This window comes from Pseudophryne corroboree, chromosome 3, assembly GCF_028390025.1.
Source record: "Pseudophryne corroboree isolate aPseCor3 chromosome 3, aPseCor3.hap2, whole genome shotgun sequence".
NCBI classification, from domain to species: Eukaryota; Metazoa; Chordata; class Amphibia; order Anura; family Myobatrachidae; genus Pseudophryne; species Pseudophryne corroboree.
Window position 1 is genome coordinate 388299510 of NC_086446.1, and position 18639 is coordinate 388318148.

Sequence of the window (18639 nt, forward strand, 5' to 3'; positions counted from 1 at the left end):
AACACTGATCAATGCTGTCAGTCTGCGATGGGATGCTCTCTCCCCGCCTCCTCTTTCAGCTCCTCCCCTATCCTACTTATTTCACTGACCCCATCTTCCGCTGTATGACTGGGACAGTCCTTGATCCTTGGGCTCGGGGGTCTGATGTCACGATCTTGTGACCGTCCCCAGTGCCAAATGTATAAGGGTGGAGAGGAACAGCGGAGGAAGCCTCTGCATCTCCCTTTCACCCACTCCCCATCACCATTTCTTCGACACCCACAGCTTGTCCCCATCACCCTCTGCCTTTCCCTTTCACTCTCTCCTTGTCACCCTCTGCCTCTTCCTTTTACCCATTCCCCGTCACCATTTTCCTCTCTATCACCCACAGCCTTTTCCTATCACCTTTCTTCACTCACCCTCTGTCTCTCCCTTTCATCCTCTCCCTGTCACCCTCTGCATCTACCTTTCACCCTCTCCCTGTCACGCTCTGCCTCTTTTTTTCACCCACTCCTATCATCATCTGACTCTCCGTTCCCCACAGCCTTTCCCCCTCACCATCTGAACACAGCCTCTTTCGGTTACCTTTTGCCCACTCATTATCATTCTCTCTTTCTCCGCTGCCCGTCACCCTCTGCCTCTCTCTTTCACTCTCGTGGTCACCCTCTGCCTCTCCCCATCACAATCTCTCTCACCCTGTCACCCTCTACATCTCCCTTTCAACCGCATGTGACATGTTATTAACTTTGGATGGGGCCCACCACTCACAGGTTCCGCCACTGGATCTACAGTATCAGAAACAGAACAATGATGTGCAAACTTGGCAGATAAGAGCAGGAGGAACTATTTAAATACCTTTTTTGTATTTCTTTAATATAATATTTCTATGTGCTGGTGGGGGGGCTGGTACAGGGCACAGTGCTGCCCTGCTCTGGCACTGAGCCTGCATTCTAGTATTTATTTTCCACCTTATAAATGTTCTCATTTAGGAGTAACTTATTTATACTAAAACTGCAATAAACAGATTTGCTCTAATTTGTTCTCTGCAGTGTTCATTTTGCAGATTGCTGTGTTTTTGTCATCAACATTTATAGCATACAGTATGTGTCAACTAGATACAGTCTTTGAATTATATAATATTGCTGAGAATTACGGACATACAGATGTGTCCTCCTACATCATTGCAACAGTCACGTTAAACTGTCCTTCTAGTTGTGCCTAGTCGTGAACGCATTTACTATCGCCAGGCATCTTGCACAAGCAGACTGCTGATTAAAATGATTTGTGGCATGCCTATATTCAGTGTGCAACTGCAGCTCTATCTGCATATGAAATGCTTTACAGTGTTTTCCTGGAAAACAGCCACTGACACTGTAACATAGCATTTCATATGCAGATATTGCTGCAGTCGCACACAGAATATAGCATACCGTATACAGAGCAACATCGCTTGGAGAGTGATACAATGGAGAGAGAAAAAGCACCAACCAGTCAGATCCTAACTGTCATTTTTCAAACACAGCCTGTAACATGGCAGCTAAGAACTGATTGGCTGGTTCTTTTTCCCCCCTCCATTATATCACTCTCCAAGCGATGATGCAACTAGTCCATAAAAACTTAATAAGCAGAGTATGCTTTTGTGTCTTATTCATATAGCGATGCGAATAAGACGCATTTTTGGCAAAAAAAGACGCCCAATGTTAGCAGAGCTGCATGGGAACTGGCATATTGAGGCTAAATGTATGAGGACACAACTGTATGAGGCAGAAACTATCTCATCTTTCCGTGATGACCTAATGATCTAGTAACTTCACTGTCAATGGGTCTACTTTAAGAGTATCAACTTACATTACTAGGTCTTCTGTTGTTCTGTTTTTGGGTGAATGGTCTTCCAATCTTTCCTTAGACATTGGCGCATATTTTGAGGCAGGAACCTGGCTCCGTCACAATATCCTGTCAGCTGGGATGGTTGCTGCCCAAGAATTTGCCAAAGTTGTGTCACTTCCGCTTTTTGTCAGCAACCTCACCCGTGAGGAAATTTCATTTAGCTTCAGGACGACTACAGCTCCAGCTGTTCTTCTGTACATCAGCTCATTCTCCTCTGATTACATAGCATTGCTTCTCAGACCAGATGGTGAGTGGCTTCTTGTACATATAATAAAGTTTGAAATGTTTGCTAAAAAAAAAGTTCTCTGAAAATGGACCACACTTTGTTTGCTCTGTAGACAAGTTCCAAGTCATGCCTACATGTTGTTATATTGCTGGGATTACTGGGCACAATGTGAACATGCGCACAGCAAGTATGCAAAGGGCAATGGATGATTTTGGTCATCACTGTTAGTGTGTGCGTGTATAGGGGCCTCACTTATTAGCAACAAGAGCATTTACTGTAGGACGGGATCAGTACTAAATGCCGCCGGTCGGTATCCCGGCGGTCAAAATGCCGACGCCGGAATCCCGACCACACAATCCCGACAGGGGTGGTGAGCGGAACGCAGCCCCTTGCGGGCTCGCTTCGCTCGCCACGCTGCGGGCACGGTGCCTCGCTACGTTCGGCACACTATTATATTCTCCCTCTATGGGTGTCGTGGACACCCACGGAGGGAAAATATGTCGGGATTGTGGCGGTCGGGATTCCGGCGTCGGTATTTCAACCGCCGGGATTCCGTCCGGCGGCATCTTGACCGCATCCCTGTAGGACATATATTGGAAATCATCCTATGCTTCACAAGCCAGCTGTGGATGGTATAACATGTATGGTCACACAAGTCAAAATAATAAAAAATATAGTTGTTAACTAGATAACACAGATATATGGGAGAAAACTGTAGCTTTTACTTATAAACAATGTCTCTTGTTCTCAGTAATAAAAATCTAATGATATGGCACATACACCTGCCTTCCCTTGATTAAATGAAGTTTCAGTTCATCAGTGCAACCTGGAAGGCCCATGGCCCCCTTAGCTCATTACTGAGGCAGTGCCCCAGTGGACCCCAGTAAGCGAAGAAGGCCTCAGTCTCCAACTTTCGTTTCATTTTGCGTTTGTATGCAAGATCAGGCATATTATTGTGGATAACCTACACTGAGCAAAAAAACACCCTAAACTGCCGATCTCCTCCCTTTGAAAGTAGCAAAACCTGTACGTGCAGTCCTATATATACACATACAGTATGTGGTGCGTTTGTGTGCTTCCTAAAACATTATAGTTGTATAAAAATAGGTGCATGTCATCACAAAGCAAATGAGATTTGCATCTCAGTAGAGCATTTTTCTCCATTACTAAAAATACACAAATTATACACCTCAATAATTTCATATGCTTGAAGTACCCCATTGCGATGAGCAGGTTAATCCTTAATCCGTTGAGTATAAACAGGAAAAAAGTTGACACCGTGGAAGATACAGTACTATAGTGCTTCTCTCACTTTAGTTGTCTTTGAGTATCTTCCCAAGCTGCCTTTGGAAAATATATAAAGAGATAACATGAAAGGTAATATTTGGACTGCATTAAAGAAGTTATTGGAGAGTATAATTTGCTTTTCTCATACATCCTAGAAGATGCTGGGGATGCTTCAAGAACCATGGGGTATAAGACGGGATCCGCAGGAGACATGGGCACACTATAAGACTTTGAATGGGTGTGAACTGGCTCCTCCCTCTATGCCCCTCCTCCAGACTCCAGTTAGATTCTGTGCCCAGTGAGACTGGATGCACACTGAGGAGCTCTCCAGAGTTTCTCAGAAAAAAGACTTAGGTTTGTTATTTTCAGGGAGACCTGCTGGCAACATGCTCCCTGAATCGTGGGGAAGCAGACCTACTTCTCTGCGTTCAAAGGCTCTGCTTCTTAGGCTACTGGATACCATTAGCTCCAGAGGGTTCGATCACTTGGTGCGCCTAGCTGCTTGTTCCCGGAGCCGCGCCGTCACCTACTTCACAGAGCCAGAAGACAGAAGCCGGGTGAGTATAGGAAGATCAGAAGACTTCAGTGACGGCAGAAGACGGCGTTTGAGGTACCGCGCAGCGGTCGCGCTTCGCGCCATGCACCCACACATAACACGGCACTGCAGGGTGCAGGGGGGGTGCCCTGGGCAGCATTGGACCCTCAAATGGCACTGGCAAAAGTAAAAACAGTGCCTATGCACTAGTTACGGAATCCCCGCCAGTATAAATATGAAATTTAAGCGGGACTGAAGCGCGCCATGTAGGGGGCGTGGCTTGGCCCTCACAGCTCTGACCAGCGCCATTTTCTCTTCATAGAAGTTGCAGAGACGCTGAGCCTGGCCTCCTACACTGCTGTACAAGTAACAGGGTGCAAAACGGGGGGGGGGGGGCACATGTGATTTGGTGCTAATTCTTTATATATATAAAGCGCTAACATGTCTGGGCAGTCTTTTTACTCGCTTCAGTACCGGGATAGGCGCTGGGTTGTGAGCTGGCAGAACTCCCTCTGTTTCTCTCTTACAGGCTTTGTTCGAGCCTGTTCATGGTCCCGAAGCCGGATGGCTCAGTCAGACCGATTCTGAACTTAAAATCCCTCAATTTCTTTCTAAAAAAATTCAAGATGGAATCTCTCCGAGCAGTGATCTCCAGTCTGGAGAAGGGGGATTTTATGGTGTCGGTCGACATAAAGGATGCCTACTTGCATGTCCCCATATATCCTCCACATCAGGCTTACCTGAGATTTGCTGTTCAGGATTGTCATTACCAATTTCAGACGTTGCCGTTTGGTGAAAATCCTCGGAGCCGTAGACAGACCAAAGTAAAGGCGGAAATGATGGTTCTCCTGCGCAAGCAGGGAATCACAATTATCCCCTACTTGGACGATCCCCTCATAAAGGTGAGACCAAGGAGCAATTGCTGAAAAATGTTGCCCTTTCACTGACGATTCTGCAACAGCATGGTTGGCTCCTAAATTTGCCAAAATCACAGTTGGATCCGACGACACGGCTGTAGTTCCTGGGTATGATTCTGGATACAGAATTGCAGAGAGTTTTTTTTCCAGTGGAAAAGGCTCTGGAAATACAGAACATGGTAAACAGATTCTGAAACCAGCAAAGGTGTCAGTTTTTCAATGCACTCGGTTGCTGGGGAAGCTGGTGGCGGCCTACGAGGCCATTCCGTATGGCAGGTTCCATACCAGGGTGTTTCAGTGGGACCTGTTGGACAAGTGGTCCGGGTCTCACCTGGACATGCACCGGAAAATAATTCTATCTCCCAGGACCAGAATCTCCATTCTGTGGTGGCTGCACAGTTCTCACCTTCTGGAGGGACGCAGGTTCGGGATTCAGGATTGGATCCTGGTGACCACAGATGCAAGCCTCCAAGGCTGGGGAGCAGTCACACAGGGAAGAAATTTTCAGGGAAAGTGGTCAAGCCAGGAAGCTTGTCTACACATAAACATTCTGGAATTAAGGGCCATTTACAACGGCATTCTGCAAGCAGAACATCTTCTTCGAGGTCTGCTTGTCTTGATTCAGTCAGACAACGGGACAGCAGTGGCGCACATAAACCGCCAGGGCGGAACAAGGAGCAGAGCGGCGATGGCCGAGGCCACGAAGATTCTTCGCTGGGCGGAAAGACATGCCAGCGCTCTGTCAGCAGTCTTCATTCCAGGAGTGGACAACTGGGAAGCAGACTTCCTCAGCAGACACGATCTCCATCCAGGAGAGTGGGGTCTTCATCGAGAGGTCTTTGCAGAAGTGACAAGTCGTTGGGGAATTCCCCAAGTAGACATGATGGCGTCCCGCCTCAACAAGAAACTTCAGAGATATTGTTCCAGGTCAAGCAAGGGACCCTCAAGCGATAGCGGTGGACGCCCTAGTGTTTCCGTCGGTATATGTGTTCCCTCCACTTCCACTCATTCCAAAGGTGATAAAAATTATAAGAAGAACAAGGGTTCAGGCGATACTCATTGTTCTGGATTGGCCAAGAAGGGCCTGGTATCCAGATCTTCAGGAGCTGCTCATAGAAGATCCCTGGCCTCTTCCTTTTCAGGAGGACCTGTTGCAACAGGGGCCGTGCGTGTATCAAGACTTACCGCGGCTGCGTTTGACGGCGTGGCAGTTGAACGCCAAATCCTAGCCCGAAAGGGTATTCCCAGCGAAGTTATTCCCACACTTCTTCAGTCTAGAAAAGAAGTTACGGCAAAGCATTACCATCGTATTTGGAGAAAATATGTGTCTTGGTGTGAATCCAAGAAGGCTCCTACGGAAGAATTTCACCTGGGGCGTTTGCTCCATTTTTTGCAAGCAGGTGTGGATGCGGGCCTAAAGTTAGGCTCCATTAAAGTTCAGATTTCGGCCTTGTCGATCTTTTTTCAGAAAGAATTGGCCGCCCTTCCAGAAGTTCAGACCTTCGTGAAAGTCGTGCTACACATCCAACCTCCATTTGTGCCTCCTGTGGCACCGTGGGATCTTAATGTGGTGTTGCAGTTCCTGCAATCGCATTGGTTTGAACCTTTGCGCAAGGTTGAGTTGAAATTCCTTACTTGGAAAGTAGTCATGTTGTTGGCCTTGGCGTCCGCAAGGCTGGTGTCTGAGTTGGCGGATTTGTCTCACAAAAGCCCCTATTTAATCTTCCATGCTGATAGAGCGGAGTTGAGAACTCGTCAGCAATTTCTGCCAAAAGTGGTTTCATCATTTCACGTGAACCAGCCTATTGTGGTGCCAGTGGCTACTGGCACCTTGGCGGAATCGAAGTCTCTCGATGTGGTCAGAGCTTTGAAGCTCTATGTCGCCAGAACGGCTCAGATTAGGGAAATGGAGGCTCTGTTTGTCCTGTGGGCTCCCAACAAGATTGGGGCTCCTGCTTCTAAGCAGACTATTGCGCGCTGGATTTGTAATACGATTCAGAAGGCTCATTCTACGGCAGGATTGCCGTTACCGAAATTGGTGAAAGCCCATTCTACCAGAAAGGTGGACTCATCCTGGGCGACTGCCCGAGGGGTCTCTGCGTTACAACTTTGCCGAGCTGCTACTTGGTCAGGATCAAACACCTTTGCGAAGTTTTACAAGTTTGATACCCTGGTTGAGGAGGACCTCTTGTATGGTCAATCGGTGCTGCAGAGTCATACGCACTCTCCCGCCCGTTCCAGAGCTTTGGTATAAACCCCATGGTTCTTGAAGCATCCCCAGCATCCTCTAGGACGTATGAGAAAATAGGATTTTAATACCTACCGGTAAATCCTTTTCTCTTAGTCCGTAGAGGATGCTGGGCGCCCGTCCCAGTGCGGGCTGTATCTGCAGTTTGGTTATAGTTACGCTCATGTTGCGTTGAGTTCATTCAATCTGTGACTGTTGTTGGTCATGCCGTTGCATGCATTGTTGTTGAATGCCATGTTGTACGGCGTGTTTGAGGTGTGAGCTGGTATGTATCTCACCTTCGTTTTAAAATAATTAACTAAATCCTTTTCCTCAAAATGTCCGTCTCCCTGGGCACAGTTCCTATAACTGGAGTCTGGAGGAGGGGCATAGAGGGAGGAGCCAGTTCACACCCATTCAAAGTCTTATAGTGTGCCCATGTCTCCTGCGGATCCCGTCTATACCCCATGGTTCTTGAAGTATTCCCAGCATCCTCTACGGACTAAGAGAAAAGGATTTACCGGTAGGTATTAAAATCCTATTATTTTCTCCTCGGTCTTCATGGCAGCTTTAATGAATAAGATGTACCCAAGCAATAATAAAGGCTGGGTCCAAAAACCAAGCAAACACTGATCTATACATATATAAAAAATGATCAAGTGCTTGAAGAACTTTTCCTACAAATTGTACATCTGCACTATAATGTTTTAAGAATACATGAATCAATGTCAATCCCACTGCGTTACATACTGTAGATCAGGGATGGGCAACCTGATGTCCTCCATCTGCTGTTGAACTACACATACCAGCATGCCTTGCTACAGTTTTGCTATTTGGCCATGCTGAAACTGTTGCAGGGCATGCTGGGATGTGTAGTTCAAAATCAGCTGTAGGACCAAAGGTTCCCCATCCCCGCTGTAGATCATCTGCTGAATCCAGACCCATATATGTCCAGGTTGAACTGCTCTTGTAGAATGCACCTTTAGTATGTGTTGTACTACATTCCTTTATCATATCGATTTCTACTTACTTTTTATCTTTCAATGTCTGTGTTATCACAGGGACCTTGCAGTTGAATTACCAGCTGCGCAGCAAAAGCCCAAATGTCTTCCAGCTGAGTAAGAAAAACATGACAGATGGCAGACCTCACAGAGTTAACATCACCAGGGACTACCGTACGCTTTACATTCAGGTAAATTCAAGCTTTGCCCATTGGGAGACATTCTGCCTGATTCTGAGTCTAACGTGATGGCAGTGTTGGATGCTTTGAAACGATCTTTTCCTTCACAGCATGCATCTAGATTCCATGTACACAGAGTTGCAGTTAAGACTGAGGCGCATGTGAACCAAAAATGTTTTGAAAATATATTCGGCCATACTTGGCAGTGACAGGGAGGTGACTAAGCGGATGCACTGAGATGGTCTGTGTTATGGGCATGGTTGTATACAGAGACACAAAATCTCTCACAATGGAGGCCATACTCAGACAGTGAATCTACACCTGACATAGGTCTGCTGTATGTTTCGATGATGTGACTGATGGTGCATCTAAAGACACATCATGAGATATTTCAGTGTGCGTCTCAGTCCTTGTACATTCAGATACACAGCTGTACACCAGGGAAGGGCTTTATAGCAACAATTCCTTAAAGCCACAGATGTGCGATTGGCATAATACAAAGACACGGAAACGACTGGAACTGACTCAGAACCAGGCCCATTTTGTGATACAGCAGGTCACGGATATGGACTAAATTTAGTGGTGCAGTACTCTTGTGCCAATGGAGAGTAGCTTGCTTGTGTAATGAAAATGATCGAAAATCAAATATTTTTTAGGTAGCTCATATTCTATAGTCAATGATAGTATAAGCTAAACATTTGTGGCAATTCGGACGATAGAGCTGCAAGGGTCCGATGAAGAGGCCATATCTGCTTTTCTGTGGCCCTTACTTACTCTGCTTAATATACTATGGTGATATTTATCAAATCCTGGAGAGAGCTGGAGAGCAGGGTCAGAATGGCCCACAGACAAGGCCATCTTAACAGCATTGTATGCCATGGGCAAAGCACCCCCCTCCCAGCACCCCCCTCCCAGTAATAAAATCAGACCACAGATTGGACACTCAGTTCCCCCTCCCCCCAATTTACACCATTAATAAAATCAGACCCCAGATCGGATACCCACTGCTCTCTCCACCCAAGTAATAAAATCAAACCCCCACTGACGCCCACCCCTTAATAAAATCGTACCCCAGAGCAGACACCCAATACCCCCTCTCCACAATAAATACAATCAGAACCTGGATCTGACAATCTGCCCCTACACACACAAATTAAAAGAAAACTGAAAATAACACCCCAAACTAAAAAAAAAATATATATCATAACTAGAGATGAGCGGGTTCGGTTTGTCGAGATTCGAACCCCCCCGAACTTCACCTATTTCACACGGTTCCGAGGCAGCCTCGGATCCTCCCGCCTTTCTCGGTTAACCCGAGCGCGCCTGAACGTCATCATCCCGCTGTCGGATTCTTGCGAGATTCATATTCTATATAAGGAGCCGTGCGTCGCCGCCATTTTCACTCGTGCATTGGAGATGATAGCGAGAGGATGTGGCTGTGTTCTCTCAGTTTCTGTGTTCAGTGTGCTGCAAATATCTGTGCTCAGTGTGCTGCAAATATCTGTGCTCAGTGTGCTGCAAATATCTACGTTCTCTGCCTGAAAAACGCTCCATATCTGTGCTGCATTGTAGTATATAGTAGGAGGACAGTGCAGAATTTTGCTGACCACCAGTATATATATAACAGTACGGTACAGTAGTCCATTGCTCCATCTCTGTGTCGTCAACAATACTATCCATCCATACCTGTGCTGCATTTTAGTTGTGCGCAGTATATAGTAGGAGGACAGTGCAGAATTTTGCTGACCACCAGTATATATATAGCAGTACGGTACAGTAGTCCATTTCTCTACCTCTGTGTCATCAAGTATACTATCCATCCATACCTGTGCTGCATTTTAGTTGTGCGCAGTATATAGTAGGAGGACAGTGCAGAATTTTGCTGACCACCAGTATATATATATAGCAGTACGGTACAGTAGTCCATTTCTCTACCTCTGTGTCGTCAAGTATACTATCCATCCATACCTGTGCTGCATTTTAGTTGTGCACAGTATATAGTAGGAGGACAGTGCAGAATTTTGCTCACCACCAGTATATATATAGCAGTACGGTACAGTAGTCCACTGCTCTACCTCTGTGTAGTCAAGTATACTATGCATCCATACCTGTGCTGCATTTTAGTTGTGCGCAGTATATAGTAGGAGGACAGTGCAGAATTTTGCTGACCACCAGTATATATATAGCAGTACGGTACAGTAGTCCATTGCTCTACCTCTGTGTCGTCAAGTATACTATCCATCCATACCTGTGCTGCATTTTAGTTGTGCGCAGTATATAGTAGGAGGACAGTGCAGAATTTTGCTGACCACCAGTATATATATATATAGCAGTACTGTACAGTAGGCCATTGCTATTGATATATTACTGGCATATAATTCCACACATTAAAAAATGGAGAACAAAAATGGGGAGGGTAAAATAGGGAAAGATCAAGATCCGCTACCACCTCGTGCTGAAGCTGCTGCCACTAGTCATGGCCGAGACGATGAAATACCATCAACATCGTCTGCCAAGGCCGATGCCCAATGTCATAGTAGAGAGCATGTAAAATCCAAAAAACAAAAGTTCAGTAAAATGACCCAAAAATCAAAATTAAAAGCGTCTGAGGAGAAGCGTAAACTTGCCAATATGCCATTTACGACACGGAGTGGCAAGGAACGGTTGAGGCCCTGTCCTATGTTCATGGCTAGTGGTTCAGCTTCACATGAGGATGGGAGCACTCATCCTCTCGCTAGAAAAATGAAAAGACTTAAGCTGGCAAAAGCACAGCAAAGAACTGTGCCTTCTTCTAAATCACAAATCCCCAAGGAGAGTCCAATTGTGTCGGTTGCGATGCTTGACCTTCCCAACACTGGACGGGAAGAGGTGGCGCCTTCCACCATTTGCACGCCCCCTGCAAGTGCTGGAAGGAGCACCCGCAGTGCAGTTCCTGATAGTCAAATTGAAGATGTCACTGTTGAAGTACACCAGGATGAGGATATGGGTGTTGCTGGCGCTGAGGAGGAAATTGACAAGGAGGATTCTGATGGTGAGGTGGTTTGTTTAAGTCTGGCACCCAGGGAGACACCTGTTGTCCGTGGGACGAATATGGCCATTGACATGCCTGGTCAAATTACAAAATAAATCACCTCGTCGGTGTGGAATTATTTTAACAGAAATGCAGACAACATTTGTCAAGCCGTGTGTTGCCTTTGTCAAGCTGTAATAAGTAGGGGTAAGGACGTTGACCACCTAGGAACATCCTCCCTTTTACGTCACCTGGAGCGCATTCATCAGAAGTCATTGACAAGTTCAAAAACTTTGGGTGACAGCGGAAGCAGTTCACTGACAACTAAATCCCTTCCTCTTGTAACCAAGCTCCTGCAAACCACACCACCAACTCCCTCAGTGTCAATTTCCTCCTTAGACAGGAAAGCCAATAGTCCTGCAGGCCATGTCACTGGCAAGTCTGACGAGTCCTCTCCTGCCTGGGTTTCCTCTGATGGATCCTTGAGTGTAACGCCTACTACTGCTGGCGCTGCTGTTGTTGCTGCTGGGAGTTGATCGTCATCCCAGAGGGGAAGTCGGAAGACCACTTGTACTACTTGCAGTTAGAGATGAGCGGGTTCGGTTTCTCTGAATCCGAACCCGCCAGAACTTCATGTTTTTTTTCACGAGTCCGAGCGACTCGGATCTTCCCGCCTTGCTCGGTTAACCCGAGCGCGCCCGAACGTCATCATGACGCTGTCGGATTCTCGCGAGGCTCGGATTCTATCGCGAGACTCGGATTCTATATAAGGAGCCGCGCGTCGCCGCCATTTTCACACGTGCATTGAGATTGATAGGGAGAGGACGTGGCTGGCGTCCTCTCCGTTTAGACACTTGATTTACTAATTTTGGGGAGCATTAGGAGTACTCAGTAGTGTACAGTGCAGAGTTTTGCTGATAGTGACCAGTGACCACCACTTTTATTTATAATCCGTTCTCTGCCTGAAAAAAGCGATACACAGCACACAGTGACTCAGTCACATACATACCATATCTGTGTGCACTGCTCAGGCTCAGGCCAGTGTGCTGCATCATCTATATATATTATATATCTGTCTGACTGCTCAGCTCACACAGCTTATAATTGTGGGGGAGACTGGGGAGCACTACTGCAGTGCCAGTTATAGGTTATAGCAGGAGCCAGGAGTACATAATATTATATTAAAATTAAACAGTGCACACTTTTGCTGCAGGAGTGCCACTGCCAGTGTGACTAGTGACCAGTGACCTGACCACCAGTATATAATATTAGTAGTATACTATCTCTTTATCAACCAGTCTATATTAGCAGCAGACACAGTACAGTGCGGTAGTTCACGGCTGTGGCTACCTCTGTGTCGGCACTCGGCAGCCCGTCCATAATTGTATATACCAGTGACCTAACCGTGGTTTTTTTTTCTTTCTTTATACATACATACTAGTTACGAGTATACTATCTCTTTATCAACCAGTCTATATATTAGCAGCAGACACAGTACAGTGCGGTAGTTCACGGCTGTGGCTACCTCTGTGTCGGCACTCGGCAGCCCGTCCATAATTGTATATACCAGTGACCTAACCGTGGTTTTTTTTTCTTTCTTTATACATACATACTAGTTACGAGTATACTATCTCTTTATCAACCAGTCTATATATTAGCAGCAGACACAGTACAGTGCGGTAGTTCACGGCTGTGGCTACCTCTGTGTCGGCACTCGGCAGCCCGTCCATAATTGTATATACCAGTGACCTAACCGTGGTTTTTTTTTCTTTCTTTATACATACATACTAGTTACGAGTATACTATCTCTTTATCAACCAGTCTATATATTAGCAGCAGACACAGTACAGTGCGGTAGTTCACGGCTGTGGCTACCTCTGTGTCGGCACTCCGCAGCCCGTCCATAATTGTATATACCACCTAACCGTGGTTTTTTTTTTTTTTCTTTCTTTATACATACATACTAGTTACGAGTATACTATCTCTTTATCAACCAGTCTATATATTAGCAGCAGACACAGTACAGTGCGGTAGTTCACGGCTGTGGCTACCTCTGTGTCGGCACTCCGCAGCCCGTCCATAATTGTATATACCAGTGACCTAACCGTGGTTTTTTTTTCTTTCTTTATACATACATACTAGTTACGAGTATACTATCTCTTTATCAACCAGTCTATATATTAGCAGCAGACACAGTACAGTGCGGTAGTTCACGGCTGTGGCTACCTCTGTGTCGGCACTCGGCAGCCCGTCCATAATTGTATATACCAGTGACCTAACCGTGGTTTTTTTTTCTTTCTTTATACATACATACTAGTTACGAGTATACTATCTCTTTATCAACCAGTCTATATATTAGCAGCAGACACAGTACAGTGCGGTAGTTCACGGCTGTGGCTACCTCTGTGTCGGCACTCGGCAGCCCGTCCATAATTGTATATACCAGTGACCTAACCGTGGTTTTTTTTTCTTTCTTTATACATACATACTAGTTACGAGTATACTATCTCTTTATCAACCAGTCTATATATTAGCAGCAGACACAGTACAGTGCGGTAGTTCACGGCTGTGGCTACCTCTGTGTCGGCACTCGGCAGCCCGTCCATAATTGTATATACCACCTAACCGTGGTTTTTTTTTCTTTCTTTATACATACATACTAGTTACGAGTATACTATCTCTTTTTCTTTGCGTCATGTGCTGTTTGGGGAGGGTTTTTTGGAAGGGACATCCTACGTGACACTGCAGTGCCACTCCTAAATGGGCCCGGTGTTTGTGTCGGCCACTACGGTCGCTAATCTTACTCACACAGCTACCTCATTGCGCCTCTTTTTTTCTTTGCGTCATGTGCTGTTTGGGGAGGGTTTTTTGGAAGGGACATCCTACGTGACACTGCAGTGCCACTCCTAGATGGGCCCGGTGTTTGTGTCGGCCACTAGGGTCGCTAATCTTACTCACACAGCTACCTCATTGCGCCTCTTTTTTTCTTTGCGTCATGTGCTGTTTGGGGAGGGTTTTTTGGAAGGGACATCCTGCGTGACACTGCAGTGCCACTCCTAGATGGGCCCGGTGTTTGTGTCGGCCACTAGGGTCGCTTATCTTACTCACACAGCGACCTCGGTGCAAATTTTAGGACTAAAAATAATATTGTGAGGTGTGAGGTATTCAGAATAGACTGAAAATGAGTGTAAATTATGGTTTTTGAGGTTAATAATACTTTGGGATCAAAATGACCCCCAAATTCTATGATTTAAGCTGTTTTTTAGTGTTTTTGGAAAAAAACACCCGAATCCAAAACACACCCGAATCCGACAAAAATAATTCGGTGAGGTTTTGCCAAAACGCGTTCGAACCCAAAACACGGCCGCGGAACCGAACCCAAAACCAAAACACAAAACCCGAAAAATTTCAGGCGCTCATCTCTACTTGCAGTAAGCAATTGATTTTCCAACAGTCCTTTGCGAGGAAGATGAAATATCACAGCAGTCATCCTGCTGCAAAGCGGATAACTCAGACCTTGGCAGCTGCGGTGGTGTTAAACGTGTGTCCGGTATCCACCGTTAATTCACAGGGAATTAGAGAATTGATTGAGGAACTGTGTCCCCGGTACCAAATACCATCTAGGTTCCATTTCTCTAGGCAGGCGATACCGAGAATGTACACAGACCTCAGAAAAAGAGTCACCAGTGTCTTAAAAAATGCAGTTGTACCCAATGTCCACATAACCACGGACATGTGGACAAGTGGAGCAGGGCAGACTCAGGACTATATGACTGTGACAGCCCACTGGGTAGATGTATTGCCTCCCGCAGCAAGAACAGCAGCGGCGGCACCAGTAGCAGCATATCGCAAACGCCAACTCGTTCCTAGGCAGGCTACGCTTTGTATCACCGCTTTCCATAAGAGGCACACAGCTGACAACCTCTTACGGAAACTGAGGAACATCATCGCAGAATGGCTTACCCCAATTGGACTCTCCTGGGGATTTGTGACATCGGACAACGCCACCAACATTGTGCGTGCATTACATGTGGACAAATTCCAGCACGTCCCATGTTTTGCACATACATTGAATCTGGTGGTGCAGAATTTTTAAAAAAACGACAGGGGCGTGCAAGAGATGCTGTCGGTGGCCCGAAGAATTGTGGGCCACTTTCGGCATTCAGCCACCGCGTGCCAAAGACTGGAGCACCAGCAAACACTCCTGAACCTGCCCCGCCATCATCTGAAGCAAGAGGTGGTAACGAGGTGGAATTCAACCCTCTATATGCTTCAGAGGATGGAGGAGCAGCAAAAGGCCATTCAAGCCTATACATCTGCCCACGATATAGGCAAAGGAGGGGGAATGCACCTGACTCAAGCGCAGTGGAGAATGATTTCAACGTTGTGCAAGGTTCTGCAACCCTTTGAACTTGCCACAGGTGAAGTCAGTTCAGACACTGCCAGCCTGAGTCAGGTCATTCCCCTCATCAGGCTTTTGCAGAAGCAGCTGGAGAGATTGAAGGAGGAGCTAAAATGGAGCGATTCCGCTAGGCATGTGGGACTTGTGGATGGAGCCCTTCATTCGCTTAACCAGGATTCACGGGTGGTCAATCTGTTGAAATTAGAGCAGTACATTTTGGCCACCGTGATCGATCCTAGGTTTAAAGCCTACGTTGTATCTCTCTTTCTGGCAGACACAAGTCTGCAAAGGTGAAAAGACCTGCTGGTGAGACACTTGTCAAGTCAAGCGGAACGTGTCCCGTCAACAGCTCCTCCTTCACATTATGCCGCAACTGGGGCTGCGAGGAAAAGGCTAAGAATTCCGAGCCCACCCACTGGCGGTGATGCAGGGCAGTCTGGAGCGAGTGCTGACATCTGGTCCGAACTGAAGGACCTGCCAACGATTACTGACATGTCGTCTACTGTCACTGCATATGATTCTGTCACCATTGAAAGAATGGTGGAGGATTATATGAGTGACCGCATCCAAGTAGGCACGTCAGACAGTCCGTACGTATACTGGCAGGAAAAAGAGGCAATTTGGAGGCCCTTGCACAAACTTGCTTTATTTTACCTAAGTTGCCCCCCTCCAGTGTGTACTCCGAAAGAGTGTTTAGTGCAGCCGCTCACCTTGTCAGCAATCGGCGTACGAGGTTACTTCCAGAAAATGTGGAGAGGATGATGTTCATCAAAATTAATTATAATCAATTCCTCCGTGGAGACATTCACCAGCAATTGCCTCCAGAAAGTACACAGGGACCTGAGATGGTGGATTCCAGTGGGGACGAATTAATAATCTGTGAGGAGGGGGATGTACACAGTGAAAGGGGTGAGGAATCGGAGGATGAGGAGGAGGTGGACATCTTGCCTCTGTAGAGCCAGTTTGTGCAAGGAGAGATTGATTGCTTCTTTTTTGGTGGGGGCCCAAACCAACCAGTAATTTCAGTCACAGTCGTGTGGCAGACCCTGTCGCTGAAATGATGGGTTTGTTAAAGTGTGCATGTCCTGTTTATACAACATAAGGGTGGGTGGGAGGGCCCAATGACAATTCCATCTTGCACCTCTTTTTTCTTTCATTTATCTTTGCATCACGTGATGTTTGGAGACTATTTTTTGAAGTGCCATCCTGTCTGACACTGCAGTGCCACTCCTAGATGGGCCAGGTGTTTGTGTCGGCCACTTGGGTCGCTTACTTTTGCCATCCAGCGACCTTGGTGCACCTCTTTTTTTCTTTGCATCATGTGCTGTTTGGGGACTATTTTTTGAAGTGCCATCCTGTCTGACACTGCAGTGTACTCCTAGATGGGCCAGGTGTTTGTGTCGGCCACTTGGGTCGCTTAGCTTAGCCATCCAGCGACCTTGGTGCACCTCTTTTTTTCTTTGCATCATGTGCTGTTTGGGGACTATTTTTTGAAGTGCCATCCTGTCTGACACTGCAGTGCCACTCCTAGATGGGCCAGGTGTTTGTGTCGGCCACTTGGGTCGCTTAGCTTAGTCATCCAGCGACCTCGGTGCAAATTTTAGGACTAAAAATAATATTGTGAGGTGTTCAGAATAGACTGGAAATGAGTGGAAATTATGGTTATTGAGGTTAATAATACTATGGGATCAAAATGACCCCTAAATTCTATGATTTAAGCTGTTTTTGAAAAAACACCCAAATCCAAAACACACCCGAATCCGACAAAAAATTTTCAGGGAGGTTTTGCCAAAACGCGTCCGAATCCAAAACACGGCCGCGGAACCGAATCCAAAACCGGTGCACATCACTAATCATAACTTACCCCTCCTGCGGTCCTGTGCTGTCTCTCCTCATGCTTCCATACAGTGAATTGCTGTTAGCACTCTGATTGGTGGGTAGCTCCAGCCATCCACCAATAAACATGCTGACAATTCACTGTCTGGCTGCAGGCTAGGAGGCAGGTAGAGAATTCTGCCTGGCCACTCTGTGTGTAATCCACAATCAGAACAGCCAGGAAGCGTCTTTCTGGGCCTGCCTCTCAGCCGGCAGACCTATGCACAGAGTGAGCAGCCGCACACTCTGTGTAGTGTGCAGCCACTCGCTTTGTTGATTGTGGATTACATATGGTCAGGGCAGCCGGACAGCATTCTCTACCTGCCTCCCAAGAAATACGGGGACAACAGCCTGGGCTGTAGATGACTCCCAGCCCACCCCTGCTCAACGGGCCCTTGGCATGCCAGATCTCATTTGTCGAAATTGCGTATAAGTCACAATATGATGCCACTAAGACGTACCAGGAGATTGTGCTGATTAATTTGATATGTAACACTTGAATATCTGTGTGTGACTGAGTCTGTATACGGAACACAAAGGTACTTGCATGGAAAAAAGCCACGTCCAGTGCATCATACTGTAGCACTTCGTATGCAGATTCAGAGACTCAGTCGCTCACACATATACAAATGTAGCATATCAAATTGATTAGCACAGACTTTAATGCAGTTTCGACAAAACTGGGATCCGGCGTGCTAAGATGAGCTGTTTGGTGCGACTGAAGCAAAGATGTACAGTATGAGGACGGTAGGCTTGTTATTGAGTGAAAGTGTTAGGGGTTTGATTACATGTGTTAGTTAAGTGTTAGTAATGCCGTAATATCAAAGTGACAAATAAGAAAAGGTGGTATGGAATTGAAAGGGAAGAAAAAAGTGGTAATTGAATCAATGATTTTAATGTGAGCTTATATAGTACTGGAAACAAGTGAGAAAGTGATAATTAAAGGGTCTATTCATGAAGCAGTGAAAAGTGTGGAGAAGTGAGCCGGTGGAGAAGTTGACCATGGCAACCAATCAGCATTGAAGTAACATTTCTAATTTGCATGCTATAAAATTATATAGAGCAGATAATTGGTTGACATGGACAACTTCACTGGCTCACTTCTCCACAATTT

At 46.3% G+C, this 18639-nt stretch overlaps 1 protein-coding gene across 1 annotated transcript in view; it reads left to right on the forward strand.

The window, feature by feature from the left end:
- The window catches only part of CNTNAP1 (contactin associated protein 1), a 219128-nt gene that overhangs the window by 182626 nt on the left and 17863 nt on the right, over positions 1-18639 (forward strand). The window contains exons 19-20 of the mRNA XM_063960038.1: positions 1886-2113; positions 8120-8250. Coding sequence (XP_063816108.1) covers positions 1886-2113; positions 8120-8250 — 359 coding nt within the window. The remainder of the gene's footprint in view (positions 1-1885; positions 2114-8119; positions 8251-18639) is intronic.